Source organism: Haemorhous mexicanus, chromosome 11 (genome assembly GCF_027477595.1).
Source record: "Haemorhous mexicanus isolate bHaeMex1 chromosome 11, bHaeMex1.pri, whole genome shotgun sequence".
Lineage (NCBI taxonomy): Eukaryota > Metazoa > Chordata > Aves > Passeriformes > Fringillidae > Haemorhous > Haemorhous mexicanus.
Window position 1 is genome coordinate 4,426,193 of NC_082351.1, and position 13,303 is coordinate 4,439,495.

Genomic DNA, 13,303 nt, shown 5'->3' on the forward strand with positions numbered 1-13,303 from the left:
AATATAAACTAGATTTTATTCCTTAGGTCAGTCTGGAACTTGGGCAGAAATGACTAACGCTTACTAACCATCGGTGAGTCCAAGTTTGGTCTGAGGTTAAAAGCAACAAAAGCAGTGGACTATTAAATTTGTGACCAACTTTCTGACTTCTGGAAGGATTTGTTTATGCCGTTGCAAAAGTGGGGTTTAGTTGGCAAGTGTTTTTTGAGATTCCCACTCTATTATTTTGTGGGTTTAGGAACGTTTCAGCTTCCCTCCTCTATCACCTGTTCTCTCAGTGAAGAAGCAATGAAGTCACAGCAAGTTTCCAACCAGCAGCCAGAAGTTGTCCTTGTGTGCTTTTCCCCAATTCCTAGGACAAGCTGAAGAGCTTTTATACAAAATGGAGAGTCAGCCATCTGATTACAGCTGGCTTGGGATGGGACCGAAGGACCAGGAAAGGCAGCGGAAAAAGTCTGTTGGAAATGGTTTCTGAAGGACGTTCAGCAATTTGTGTTGGGGCTTTCCTGAAGCATTAGCATGCTGAGTTCTGTTGTTGAGTGTCTGAGGAGTGACTTCAGCTCTCTGCAGACCAGCACCCTTTGGCCTGGAAGACTGCTAGATCTCCTAAAGACCCCTACCAAGAAAATGGATGAGCAGCTTCTAATTTCCCTCTGGCCAGATTTTACAAGGTGTTCTGGAGACATCTAATAAGCCCCAACCAGAGATTCTCAAACTCACCTGTGCCCCAACACTGAATTTATGGGCACTTTTTGTCAGACTCCAACCTACCTGTAGTGCTGCAGTTGTGATTCCAGCTGCTGGATGTGTATTTGCAGATGTGGCACCTCCTTAGCTCTCACTTCCAGCTCCTTCACTTTGCCAAGACTGTTCAGGACAGCGTGTCTGGCCTCTTCCACCTTCCTCCTCGTCTCTGCCTGCTCCCTCTTCAGGTTACGGTTGCAATCTTCCAGGCTGACCAGAGCTTCCTGAGAGCTCTTCAGCTCCTTCTCCAGCTCCTGGCTGAACCTGATGGCTTCTTCAATCTGCCCATCCCTGGAGCTCCGCATGAGCTCCATTTCCTCCAGGACACTTTGGAGGCACTTGGTCTGGGCGTGCTTCTGTGTTAATGGTCTCTTCCTCCCTATGAAGCAGGATCCTCCTTCTCTATGGCTGGCATGGCTCTTCCACAGTCCCACCTGTAATGACCAGGAGCACAAAGCAGGGAGAAAATGATGGGCTTTAATGAAGACTGAAAGTGGCTGGATTGTGCTTTGTTGGTTTGGTTTTTTTTTTCAATCACATCGAGCTGATCAGCAACTAACTTTGCCAAATACAGAGACAAGGAAACAATCTCTGGAAAGTAGGTTTTAATAACTAGCTATGTATTTAATTTTCAACCTACACACTTATCATATTAGTGCACAAGTTTCTGTGTAGCTTTCATGTCATTACTATGGTCTGTACTCAGGAGTCAGGCAGTCTGCTGAAAAAGATATTTACAATGAAGTTGTGTTCAGAAGAAGAGAGCAGGGAGCAGCTGGGGGTGCTCTGAAGCTCTCCTCTTTGTCGTTTTCATTCATCCTGGGACCTCTGACTGGTGACTTTGTGTTTGCTGTTGATTTCCTTTCCCTTTTGCAGATGAAAATGGTAAAGGCGTCTCTGACCTGCCTTGCTGGACATTGGGAAGACAACAGTCATCTACTGCAAGTGGAAGTGTCACAGGTGGAGCAGAGTTCTGTCAGTGCTGTATTAGTATCAAATCACACCTGGTGAGACCTGCCAGAACAATGGGTCCATGCTGCCCTTCCCTGCTCTGCCTGTTCCACGCTATTTCATGCCAGAGGAATTTAACTGCTGTTAAGTGTCTATGTGTGTCACTCGAGCCCGTACAGCAGAACCAGCAGAAACCAGCCCCGGAATTAATGGGGCTGTGCAGAGGAGCCCCAGACTATTCATCAGCCTGCCTGCAGAACTGGCTCCAACTCTGAACTCTTGTGACCACACTCTGAGGAAAACATCCTTCTAATATTCCTTTCAGGCACTTCTGACTGAGACACTGCTTGTGCTTGTGCAGGCAGGAATGCAAAAGTTCTTTCTCACTTCAGGAAAAACCCTGCACTGGTGCACATCCAGCATATGCTATCAGCACATCCTGACTGCGCGTGCAGTAGAAGAAACAGCAGCATTGTACGCGTGGGTTTGTTAAGCCGTAGTCCCCTACACTGTAAACAGAGTGCTCTTCACAACTATATTTATGGTACACCGGTGCCATACATTTCTCCTTAAAGCCTCCCTGTAACCAAACTTTGCTAAAAAGTTAATGCCGACGATGAACGAGCAACTTCGGCCTCAGTCTGGCAGCGGAGGGGTTATAAACACCGACTCTCCGAGAGCAGCATCTCTCCTGAAGCGCTCGGGGCCAGCCGAGCCGCCCCCGGGAGGCCGCTGCAGAAGCCGGCCCGGACTCACCTGCAGCGCCAGGCACCGCGCATCGCTGCTCTGCAGGGCGGCGCGCATGTCCTCCACCAGCTCCCGCAGGCTGCCGTTCTCCTCCTCCAGCTTGGCCATGCGGTCCTCGGCCTGCTCCAGCGCCACGATCTCCTCGTAGCACTCTCGGGAGCGGGGCCCCGGCGGCCGCCGCTCGGCGCTGCCCGCGGCTCCGCGGCCGGCGGGGTCGGTGCGGCGGCGGCGGCGGGGGCTGCGCAGGCGGATCTGGGTCTCGATGTGCTCGCTCTCCCGGCCCAGCGGCAGCCGCGGCCCCGCGCGGGTGCTGAAGTGGCCGCAGAGCCGCGCGTGGAACTGGCGGAAGGTGAGCTCGGCCGAGAGCCCGTCCCACAGCTCCGCGCACTCCTCGGGCTCCGCCGCCTCCTCCAGCCCCAGCACCTGGCACAGCGTGCGGAAGTCCTCGCCGGGGATGCGGCCCGAACCGGCGCAGTCCAAGCGGTGGAAGATCTCCTGCAGGTACTGGTCCAGGCCGGTGGCCAGCACGACGATCTCGTTCTCCACGCCGCGGTCCAGCCCGTAGTGGTAGGCGAGGGCGCTGACCAGCCACTGCGTGCGCCGGGCCGGCCGCCCGTAGGGGTCCCAGCCCTCAGGCGGCTCCATCGCGCCCGCCCGGCCCGCGGCGCTGCCCGAGCATCCTGAGCTCCCGCCCGGCCGAGCGCTCGGCCCCGGCCCGCGGCGGGGCGGGACGGGCGGGGCGGGGCCGCCACCGCTCCAGCGCCGCTCGCCGAGCGCCCGGCTCGCCCCGCAGCGGAGCCGCGTCCGCCTTTGTCCGGCACCAAAGGGGATTCCGGCAAAGCGGCTGGGTGCCATCCTGCTCCGTTTGGCTGCCAAGCCTGCGCCCCAAGTGTCTTTCTCATTTCTTAACTCATTTCTCCCTTCTGCTTTCTCTTTAGCCCAAGCAACACAATGGCATCGCACAATCCACTTTGACAAGGAAGGCTTGTGAACGAGTGAGTGCTTCCACTAAACTAAAACCCCAATGTGCGTGAAAGCCCACCTTCTGTTCGCTCGGACCTGCTCCCCTCTGTAGATGAGGTGACTTTATGGTGTTGCTGGCTGGGTCTAAAGAGGTCTGGGACAGAGGTGAGTAGGCGTTAAACTCGTTCAAACGAGCTGCCCAGAGCAGCGACTTTAGTCTCTCTTTGGCTGGGGAGTAGGACCGGCGTTGTTGAACGCAGGCAGCAGCACCAGCAGGGCTCCTCCACCAGCAGGGACATGCCAGGAGTCAGGAGGGGACCGTGGCACCAGCCGTGCCCAAAGGCTCAACAGGGTGCCAAAGTCAGGTGCTGCTAACAGGCTGCATTAAGAGCCCAGGCAAGGCGTGGTGAACAGCAACCAGTTTGGGAGCCATCCAAGGAGTCCTGTCAAGAGCAAATCATTCTAATATTCTCTCTAGGACAAAAAAGGAGCAACCCAGTCTGGCTGATAGGTGAGGAAAGAGAATTCAACTTCATTTAAAGCGCTGCTCAATTCAGGGTTGGTTTTCTTTGAGTGAACTGATGCTAAGAAATATTTGCTCGCGTCTGATGGGGTTTCTCTGCAAACAGGCTTGGATGAGAAATTTCTGACCACATTTGCTTTTGCTCTTTAAGATAAGAACCTGAGTAGCTTGGTTGAGGAATGGAGAATTGTTTGTAGCTCAGGAGGAGCCTTACATTTTAGCACAGGAGGAAGATAAGGCAAAGGTTGAAAAGCTTTCCCCTCCTGGACTGACACACTTCCAGAGGAGTCTGTGAGGAAAAGTCCCCTCAGCCACTGCCAGGGCTGTCTGCCTCCTCTGCAGGCTCAATATTCTGGGAGTTCAACAAGTCTCAGCTGCCACTGTATTTTCCTCTGAATATTTCTTGCTGTGCAGGACACAGGGGGAATATTTTGTGCTAGATTCTCCTCTGGGCTTTGAGGTAAATCTCAGTAATTCTGCTGATTGTTATGTCCAGATGAACATTTTATGGATAGCAATGAAAAGGGAAGTAGTAGTACCATGGAAAATTAATCGCTCAAAAGGTGAGTGTCATGGTTTGAGCTTGGCGCAATGCTAGTGCTTCTATGAGAATACTTTTTTTCTTGGTATCTATTGTGAGATGCGATCAGAGACAGAGCAGAGCAGGCTCTAACTTAAGATTGAAAGAAAAAAAAATTAACTTAAAACTACAAGGAAAAACACACAGAACACAGGATGAAAACTTTCTAAATTTCCTCCTCCTCCCCCCTCTAAATTTCTAATTCTGTTACTACTCTTTAGATTAATTCGCTCTCAGTCTATCACCGCCTTTTAGATAATTAATTCTCAATTCTTCGAGAAGAGAGGAATCTTTCCCTCACTACAGACTTCTCCAGGAAAGAGTCAAAATTTCTCGTGCTTCTGTGTCACGTGTGGCACCGCCCGAAAAACATTTGCCATCGTGACCTTTCTATGTCCTGTGCTCTCACCACTGCACATGGACTAGAGCTGCTTCTAGGGTTTTTTTCTTTAAGGACGTTTTGTCCAGTTTTAAAAAGAGCACAGTCTCTCTCTTTTTGGGACACTTGTCCCCCCCCAGATTTCACTCCTTGGGGTTGAGGGGTCTCTTGAACAGAGATCATCTTCTTCTTCTTCTTCGAAGATGGAGGGCACTACTACTACTCTCCTCACTTGTCGTCTCTGTTTACACACTTTCACCGCACTCTCCTGGCTCTGAGCTATTGCTTTTCTCTAGAATGCAGTCTCTGTGTCACAGGAACTCAAGGGTTCTGCCATGGCTATTCAAGAAAAGTCCAGCCAAAGGCTACTCTATCACCTCTTCTTACCTAGGATTCTTCTCAACTTCTCTCAATGTCTTTCACTTGTTCATTTTCTTGCTATTCTACTCTATCTCTTCAACTTCAGGAAGAATCAGCATTTGCAAGGTTTCTATCATCTCAAGAAGGGTTAAAAGTCTCAGGCTCTGCTGGTCTGGTTCATGAACTCCCACGGCTGGCTGCCCTGCTGGGCACCCCCCTTCTTCTCTTTCACTCCAGCCGCGCTATCACAGGCACAGGCTGCTCTCTCTCTCTCTCTCTCCCTCCGGGGGGGAAATGGGGGATGGCTGCCCGAAGCCTCGCAGTGCTCTCTTCTACTCTTCGGCCCAGGCTTGGCCTACCTCCCTCCGGCCACATGGCTCCCCTCCCCCACCACCCAGCTCGGAGCAGAGCAGGGGAAGGTCTGCTCTCTTCTAAGACTGGAACTCAAAGAGAGTTTCCTCTGGGAGTTCACAGCTTTTAACTGCCTGTGTTCTCAGAGGCGCATCCATGCTCTCAGTGGACAAACTAGGTGCCAATATTAAAATCTGAACACCGACTGGCATGACTACACCATCCCACAAAAACTTCATTTCCTCTCAAACCACGACAGTGAACAGCCCAACTGCACTAAAAATGAAATCTAAACTGAAGAATTTTTTATTTATTTTCCAGTGACAGGTAAGGTAAAGCATGCAGTGTAAATAAAGTCTTTAAGAGATGCAACCAGCTCCCAATTGTATGAAAATCAAAGTGGTAAAGGATGAGAAAGGGTGTGGGAAGAATCTTCAGTCCTTCCTGTTGAAGGTCCAAGGGAATGAAAAGTGATTCTGGCTGTTGCCCATAGGTAACAGGGGCTATTTGTAGAGGAGAGCAGGTGCCCCAAGCTATTGGTGGCCCAAGCCCTGCGTGGCTGGCCCAGTTGCAGTCCTAGCTGGACCAGGGTGCTGAGCTCGGGAGGGGAGGAGGTGGGGGGATCTCGGGAGGCTTCTGCTTCAGGGCCGGGCTGGGGGGCCGTGGGGGAGGCACGGAGGGCTGGTGCTCTGCTTTCTTGGGCAGCTGCTGCTGCCGAGGCCACGTGTGAGAGCTGGCAAACCCGACGGTCTCTGGGCTCTCTGGGGGAGAGGGAGAGGCACGCCTTCTCGGCCAGGATGCTGGAGCAGCGGCAGCACGACTGTGGAGAGAGGAGGTGGCTGAGGCCCACTGCCAGTGGCAACACAGGGACCCTCCTGCACAGCAGGGCCCAGGGCTGGCAAGGCTCCCCAGCATGGCTGGAGCTGCTGGCACAGCCTGGCCCAGCTGCACAGCTGCCCCTCACGGCCCCGGCGAGCAGGGGACGGCTCTGGGCAGGGTCCCTGGCCAGGAGCAGGCCCCAGAGCGCCTCTGCCTTTCAAAAGTAATCTCGTCCCTGCTCTTTCTCCTCCCCACTGTGCTTTGCCTCTGCCCTGTGCCCCTGGGGCTGCTCTTGGCCAGGCAGCCTCAGTGGGAGCCAGCACTGGCTGCAGCCCCAGCGGGCCCCCCAGGACAAGGCCCAGCAATGAAGAGGCCACAGAAAGCACTGGGCAGCAGCAGCAGAACCCTCAGCAGAGTTATGTGCACAACTAGGGAGTGACCAAACTCCACTGCAGCCTCACTGGGAATGCTCCCTGACACTATGCAGCCTTTAAAGAAGCTGCAGGGTAGAGATCAGCAGCAACTTACCGTTTCTTTTCCTTCCACCACCGGAACCCAACATAGCAGAGCCCAATGAAAACTGGCACAGTGCACAGTGTCACTATGGTGCCTATCATGCAGGACCTGCGCACATCCTGGGGGCAAAAAAGTCTTGGGGTGTTCTGTGGATTCTGGGCGTTTTTTTCTGCCTTGCCAAGAAATCCTGTGGGAGCAAGGGGAGTGTGAGCCCGTGCTGTGCTGCACTGCTGAGCTGGCAGCACGGTGGATCCGGGCAGGACGCTCTCCGTTTCCCCCCGAGCTGGGGCCTGCAGGCACCTTGCCGCCCCTTGGCACAGGCTGTGCCTCCCAACCAAGCCCAGCAGGCCGGGAGGAGAGCCCGGGGCCAGCGCAGCTGCTTGGGCAGTCGCTGCTTCGAGGCACACGGGCCAAACCCATCCCTGAGCAGCCCCTACCAGCCCTGGCCCTCCCTGCCCCGTGACAGCTCCCCCAGCCCCAGGGGACAGAGTCAGGCCCTGTCAGGACCCAGTGCAGCCCCTGCCCAGTCGGGAGCCAGGGCTGGCTCTGGCCCTGGGCTCACGGCAGGGCTCCCGCTCGGGGCTGCTCCTGTGCCTTGGGCCTCTGGGCACTCAGGGCCAGCTCTGGAGCAGCTGCAGCGGGAACGACGTTGCTGCATGAATCCTGTTTCTCCGGGGCTGTGAACGAGCTCCAGAGGCCTCCAAGCCTCCAGAGGCGCCTCCAGCTTTGGCTGCTGCCAGGCTGTGCAAGGGCAGGCCCTGGGGGAATTGCTGCTGCCACACAGCCCCGCTGTGGGCTGAGCCTGGCAAAGCAATTACCTCTTGCGCCGGTGCCCATGTCTGGCATCTGCTCCTTTCCGGCATCAGTGGCTGGCACAAAGCCACTGCTTCCTGTAGGATGTGGCACCATCTGCACGGACTTTTGATCCATTGCTTGAGAAAGGAAAAAGAAGACCTGGATCAGATGGAATGATTCAGCATTCTGGGGGGTGGCATCTTCAGGAGACAATACTTGTCAAAGTCATAGATAAGGATCAGGAAAATGGCCAGGTCATTGGGGCTGGGCCAGAGCCCTCCCTCATCAAATCAGCCCCTACACCTGATCTGCCTGGAGACTGGGAAATTGCAGGGGATCTCAGGGTGTGCAGGGCCCATGGTGCAGTTTGGTCTCCCTGTCAGCTGATGCCAAATGCCTTCCTGCAGAGGCTGGGGAGAAGCTGCAGCCAGGCCAGGCTGGGGAACAGCCCTGCAGGGCGTGGAAGCCGCAGCAGGGCAGTGAGGCTGCCATGGATCCCTTCCTGCTGTGCCGGGCGCGGCGTGTCCAGCTGTGCAGCCAAAGCCCCCGGCTGATGAGCCCCAGGACAAGGCTGAGGGAAATGCACCCACCACGGCGTCTCTCCAGATCGCTCAGCATCTGGTCCAGATGTTTGGCTGCCTCCAAGGATTTCTTGTCTCCTGTGTCTTGATTCTTCCATTTAGGAGGACCTCAATGGAAAGTAGTTCCATTTCTCCTTCAGGCCCGAGTGGCAGTGAGGGCACCTGAGTGATTGGTGCCATCCAAGGCACTCCCTCGGCTCTGCCTTCCACTCAGGAGCAGGAGCAGGGGGACCACGTGCCTGCAGTGGCCCCACACTGGTATGGAAGGAGCTCCTTGCAGAGCAGCATGGGAAGGAAGGGCTCCGTGGATGTGCCAGCAGCTCTAAACCCAGCCCAGGCAGGGCCAGGCCTTGGCAGTGGCAGCAGGAGCAGCTCAGGCTCCGTGGGGCTGGCACAGGAGCTGTGAAAGGCTCAGCCCTGGGACACAACCCTGGGCTCGGCTCCTTCCCTCTCTGATCTTCTCCGTGGCTGCACAGAGCACAGGACACACTGGCATTGCACACGGGAGGAAGATGGACAGCTAAATGCTCCTTCTGCCCACTGAGAGCGATCCTGTGGGATCACTGAGGCCACCAGAAGGGAGCAGGCACGATTTCAAGATTCCTTACACTCTGAGCTTAACTTAAGGGAAAGGGCACATGAGTGGGCTGTTGCCACATGGACACTGATTATTTTGTCAGGAAAGGCACACAGAGAACTTACCTCCACCATGCACCTGAACCTTCAAACTGTCTTTCACCAGTTTTTCCATATAAGCCATGTCACGATGCCAATCTAAAAGAGAGCAAAAATCAGGCCCATTTCCATGGTGTGCTGGGATCCCCCTCTGGCTTAGGGAAATGGGGCCTGCATGGTGGTCATGTAAGGCCATGGGAGCCAGGTGTCAATGGACAAGGCCAAAGCTACACAGGGGCCTGGGGTGCTCAGGGCTGGCTCCTGGTCACTCTCCTCCCTCTTTGCAGGCCCTGTGACACATCCCTGCCGAGGAAAAACAGGGCCAACCCCAGGCCCGTGGGGGCTCTCTCCCTCCCCCAGAAGAAATCCACCCTAAAGGCCTGGGGAAAACCATCCCCAGCGCTTCCCAGGGAGCAGGGAGCGCTGCCCGGGAAAGGGGAGCCAGGCTGCCGGCTCACCTGCTCCCTGCACGTACAGCAGACCAGCCTGGGCAGCCCTGGCAGGCAGGGCCACGGCCAGGAGGAGCAGCAGGAAGAGGCGCAGAGCAAGGGCCATGGTGCCTTGCCCTCTGCCAGTCCCGCAGCTCTTGCTGCCACCGCTGTCCTGACACCGCTGTCCCAATGTCAGCAACCGTTGTTAAGGACTGAGGAGCTGGATATTTTGATTCTGTAGAACCACAGGGCTCTGTGACCTCAGAGCCTGCTGTGACCTCAGAATCCTGCTGTGACCTCATGGCCTGGGTGGGGATGGACCTCAGCACTGGAATTTTCCTTCCTGGGGAGGGAGCTCCTCCTGCCTGGCAGTTGTGTCCAAGGGCTTGGCCTGTCCCCCCAATTCAAGCTCACTGCTCTGTGTTCTGGGCACTGGCACAGGAGATCACATCCAAGGATTTCTGACCTCCTCAGGCACTGTCAGCCACAGCCCAGGATGCTGAGGAGTCAGTGGTCTCTGGCTGGAGACAAGTGCCACATTCCTACCTTTCAGCAGCTTCCCAGCGGGAACTTCGGTACCTTGGGGGGCCCATGGCTAACACAGCCCTTTGGTTTCATCGAAGGCTCTGCTTCCTCTTGTAGTCCTGAAAGGACACAGTCAGTCAATAAAACAGGGAGGAAAACCACCCAACCTCTTCAATGCTTTGATATGCCAAAAGAAACCTTGAGGAGCACACGGTGGGTCTGTGCAGGCTGAGCAAGCCAGAGGCCTCCCATGACGGAGTGGCTGCCTCAGGGACGCTGTGCCAGAGTTCTTCAGCCGGGCCTGCTCCCAGCACTGTCACCAGGAGGGCGCCGCCCCCAAACAGCCACACAATTCGGGGTGCGGCTGTAGGGCACAACTGCTCTATGGCACAGGTGGAATGCATCGGGGGCAGGGACAAGGAACAAGGAGAGGCCTTCTGTATCATTCCCAAAGGTGTTTATTCCCAGGAAGGTCAGGGACTGAAAGACACAAATCCAGGCTGTAGAAGGGGTTTTTCAACAGGGGAGCTTCAAGGGCAGGGTACAGAACTTTAACCAATTGGGAGAAACCTGGGGAGAAGCATAAGGCAGGGAATACAATGCTTAAACTAATTGGGAATTACAGGGGAGGGGAACAGTTTAAACAACCCAATGGGATCTTGAGGGTTACAATAATGACAGGAAAGTTTCTGGAAAAAGGGGCAGGAGGGACTGACATGGTTCATCCTAGGAGGAGGAACAGGGCACATTCAGGAACAAAGGTCAAGTCTTTGGGAAGATGGAAAACCAGGGAAAAACCAACAACAGAAGTGCAAAGGAACAGTCCATTAAGGATAAAATATGCTATAGGAATACAAATTACAAGGGGGGGGGGGGGGGGTTGTAGAACCGACCATTGAAACTGAATTGCAAATGAAAACACAATAGAAACACTCCACAACACCCCAGTGCACAAGGAAGAGCTAGAGATGCCACCACTCTTGGTGAGCTGTGGATCTGATGGAGGCACAGTTTGGAGAAAAAGGAATTGCCTGGCTGGTCACATCCAGGGGGTTGTGGTCAATGGCTCAGAGGCCCAGTGGATGTCAGTGCTCTGTGGTCTCTCTCAGGGTGACAGCAAAACCTCCCTGGACACTGGGAACTCAGTGTCCTGATGGTGCTGCTGGACAAGAGAGATGGAGGTGCCTCCCAAAAAGAACTGTTCAGATTGCCCAAGTCTTTCAGACCTGCTCAGTGAATGAGCAGCTGATTGAAGTGCAAAGATACTGAGAAACCACACAATCCCTTCCATGGGAAGAAACATCTCCCCATCCAAGCCTCCCCTGTCTTTATCCAACTCCAAGAGGAACAGACATATCTATATCTATCTATCTAGCTAACAAAATACCTTCAGCTTTAAATAAAATCTCATTATTTATCCTTTTGCTATGAAGTAGTGGTTAAAAGTTTTCTTTTAAAGAGATAGATTTAGTAAAGACATAAAATAACAGATGCTTTTAAGGTGTCGAATATGGAAAGTGCAGCGAATTCCTCCCTGACTGACATTCATTCACTCTGGCCACCCACAGGCATCAGGCGCTGGCAATTACACACTTTTGATACAATACCAATGGTAAGTATACAATTTCTTGAGATGTCTTTTTCCTCTGAAATGAATTGAACTCCAGCTTTTCAGGAAGGAATTTATTGAGGTTTACCTTTATAGTTGAACTGACTCACTAACTTTACAGGAATCAAAAAAGAAAAGCTGAAAGATAGTCCAGACAGAAACCTGAGACATTCATCAGAGTAGGAAGATCAGGATGGGCACCTGAAGAAAAGAACGATGAACTATTTGGTCAACTAGGCTGGTTTAGGAACCCAGTGATGGGACAGGGGCAGTTCAAGCCCTGGCACAGGAACCTGTGCACTCCGAAAAAGATCATGTTTAAGTCATACAGATTGCAGGAATATGAATCTGGAATATGAAATCAGGAATAGGTGATTATAATTACACACTCCAATTTAGGACAACATTTAATCACTTGCAGGTACTTAAAGACTTGCTTGACTAAATGCAAACTGTTGTTTCCTGCATTAGGGATTATAACTTAAGGGCACGGTTGGGATTTCAGATCTAAGTGATTGCAAGTTGATGAAGGTCTAGAAGAGGGATTTAGATGCTAAAAGAGCTTTTAAAATCTGATCCTAAACGAAGAAAGCATTTCCTTGATAAATATGAAACTATAAACAGGAGCAGTGTGTAAAGCTCATAGATTAGAGTCATTCTTGAATATGATCCTCTCTGGAAGAAACTGGACTTTAGCTGGAGGAAACCTGTGGCTCACCAAGCCAGATAGGGTGAATTCTCAGCAGAGATACCTGCAATTGTCAGTGCTTTCTGCAGAACACCCAAATCCCCCCATTCCTCTCCAGCCCTTCCTTGCAGCATTAGCTCTTGCCAACTGCAGACCCTGCTCACAAACTCTGTGTGGCAGCTGGCAGGGGAGAAAACTGCTCACTGGAAAGGTGACTGAAACACAGGCAGACTTTAACAGTACAGGTAACAGCAACCAAAAGACAGCCTGACTTAAGCAACAGGACAAGTGACACTCTTGCCAAGTGACAGCCAGAACCCTGTGGATTCCCAGCTGTCCCTCCCTCTCCATGCCTCAGCCAACCCATCTCTTCCCCTCACCAAGCACTCCCAGCAGCTCACCCGAGCCACACCCATGGATGTGGGCTCCTGCAGGTCAGGAGAAGGTGATTCTCTCGCAGCAGGAGGCGTTTGGGCTGCCTGAGCAGCAGCGTGAGCGAGCAGAGGGAGTGGGACAAGCTGGGACAGCCAAGGCTGCGTGGGGCAGAGCTGCTGCTGAACCCTTTCCTCACCCTAACACACAGCTCTGCACCGCTTATTCACCATTTTGTGCCGGTTTGGGCCCCTTGTGTGCCACTCCGGGAACACGTGGAGTGGTGGGATTCCCTGTGTTATGGAATATGAGCACAGGCATGCAAGTCCCAGTTATCATTATGCATCTCTTAAGTCAAACTGTTTGCACCGAGAGCTGTTTCACTGGATGGGGAGGTGCAGGTGCTTTGTGGCCAACAGAGAATCTCAGAGGCTAAAAGCTGGCCTGGGCCTCTGCTAAATGTGCTACAGGGCTAAAAAAGGGGTGTAGTTCCCACATGGTCAGACCAGCACCATTCCTGAGCTTGACACTCACTTTAAATTAGCATGCAATTAAAAAAGAAGTATTACAAATGAAGGTTGTCTTACAAGGAACATATAATTTGCATTTCTAAACTGGCACTCTTTGTTTTGATGTAACCCATGAAGTTCCTGTTCTGCAAGGCCAGTGGACATTGTTGATTGCCTTTAACCTG

At 53.2% G+C, this 13,303-nt stretch overlaps 1 protein-coding gene across 1 annotated transcript; it reads right to left on the minus strand.

Moving 5' to 3' along the window:
• Nucleotides 1-3,154, minus strand: LOC132332121 (EF-hand and coiled-coil domain-containing protein 1-like). The gene is made up of 2 exons (XM_059856092.1): nucleotides 2,452-3,154; nucleotides 1-1,178 (listed from the first exon to the last, which is right to left on the minus strand). Exons 1-2 carry the CDS (start codon nucleotides 3,085-3,087, stop codon nucleotides 768-770), a joined length of 1,047 nt encoding a protein of 348 aa, XP_059712075.1. The 5' UTR covers nucleotides 3,088-3,154; the 3' UTR covers nucleotides 1-767.
• Nucleotides 3,155-13,303: the final 10,149 nt, after the last annotated feature.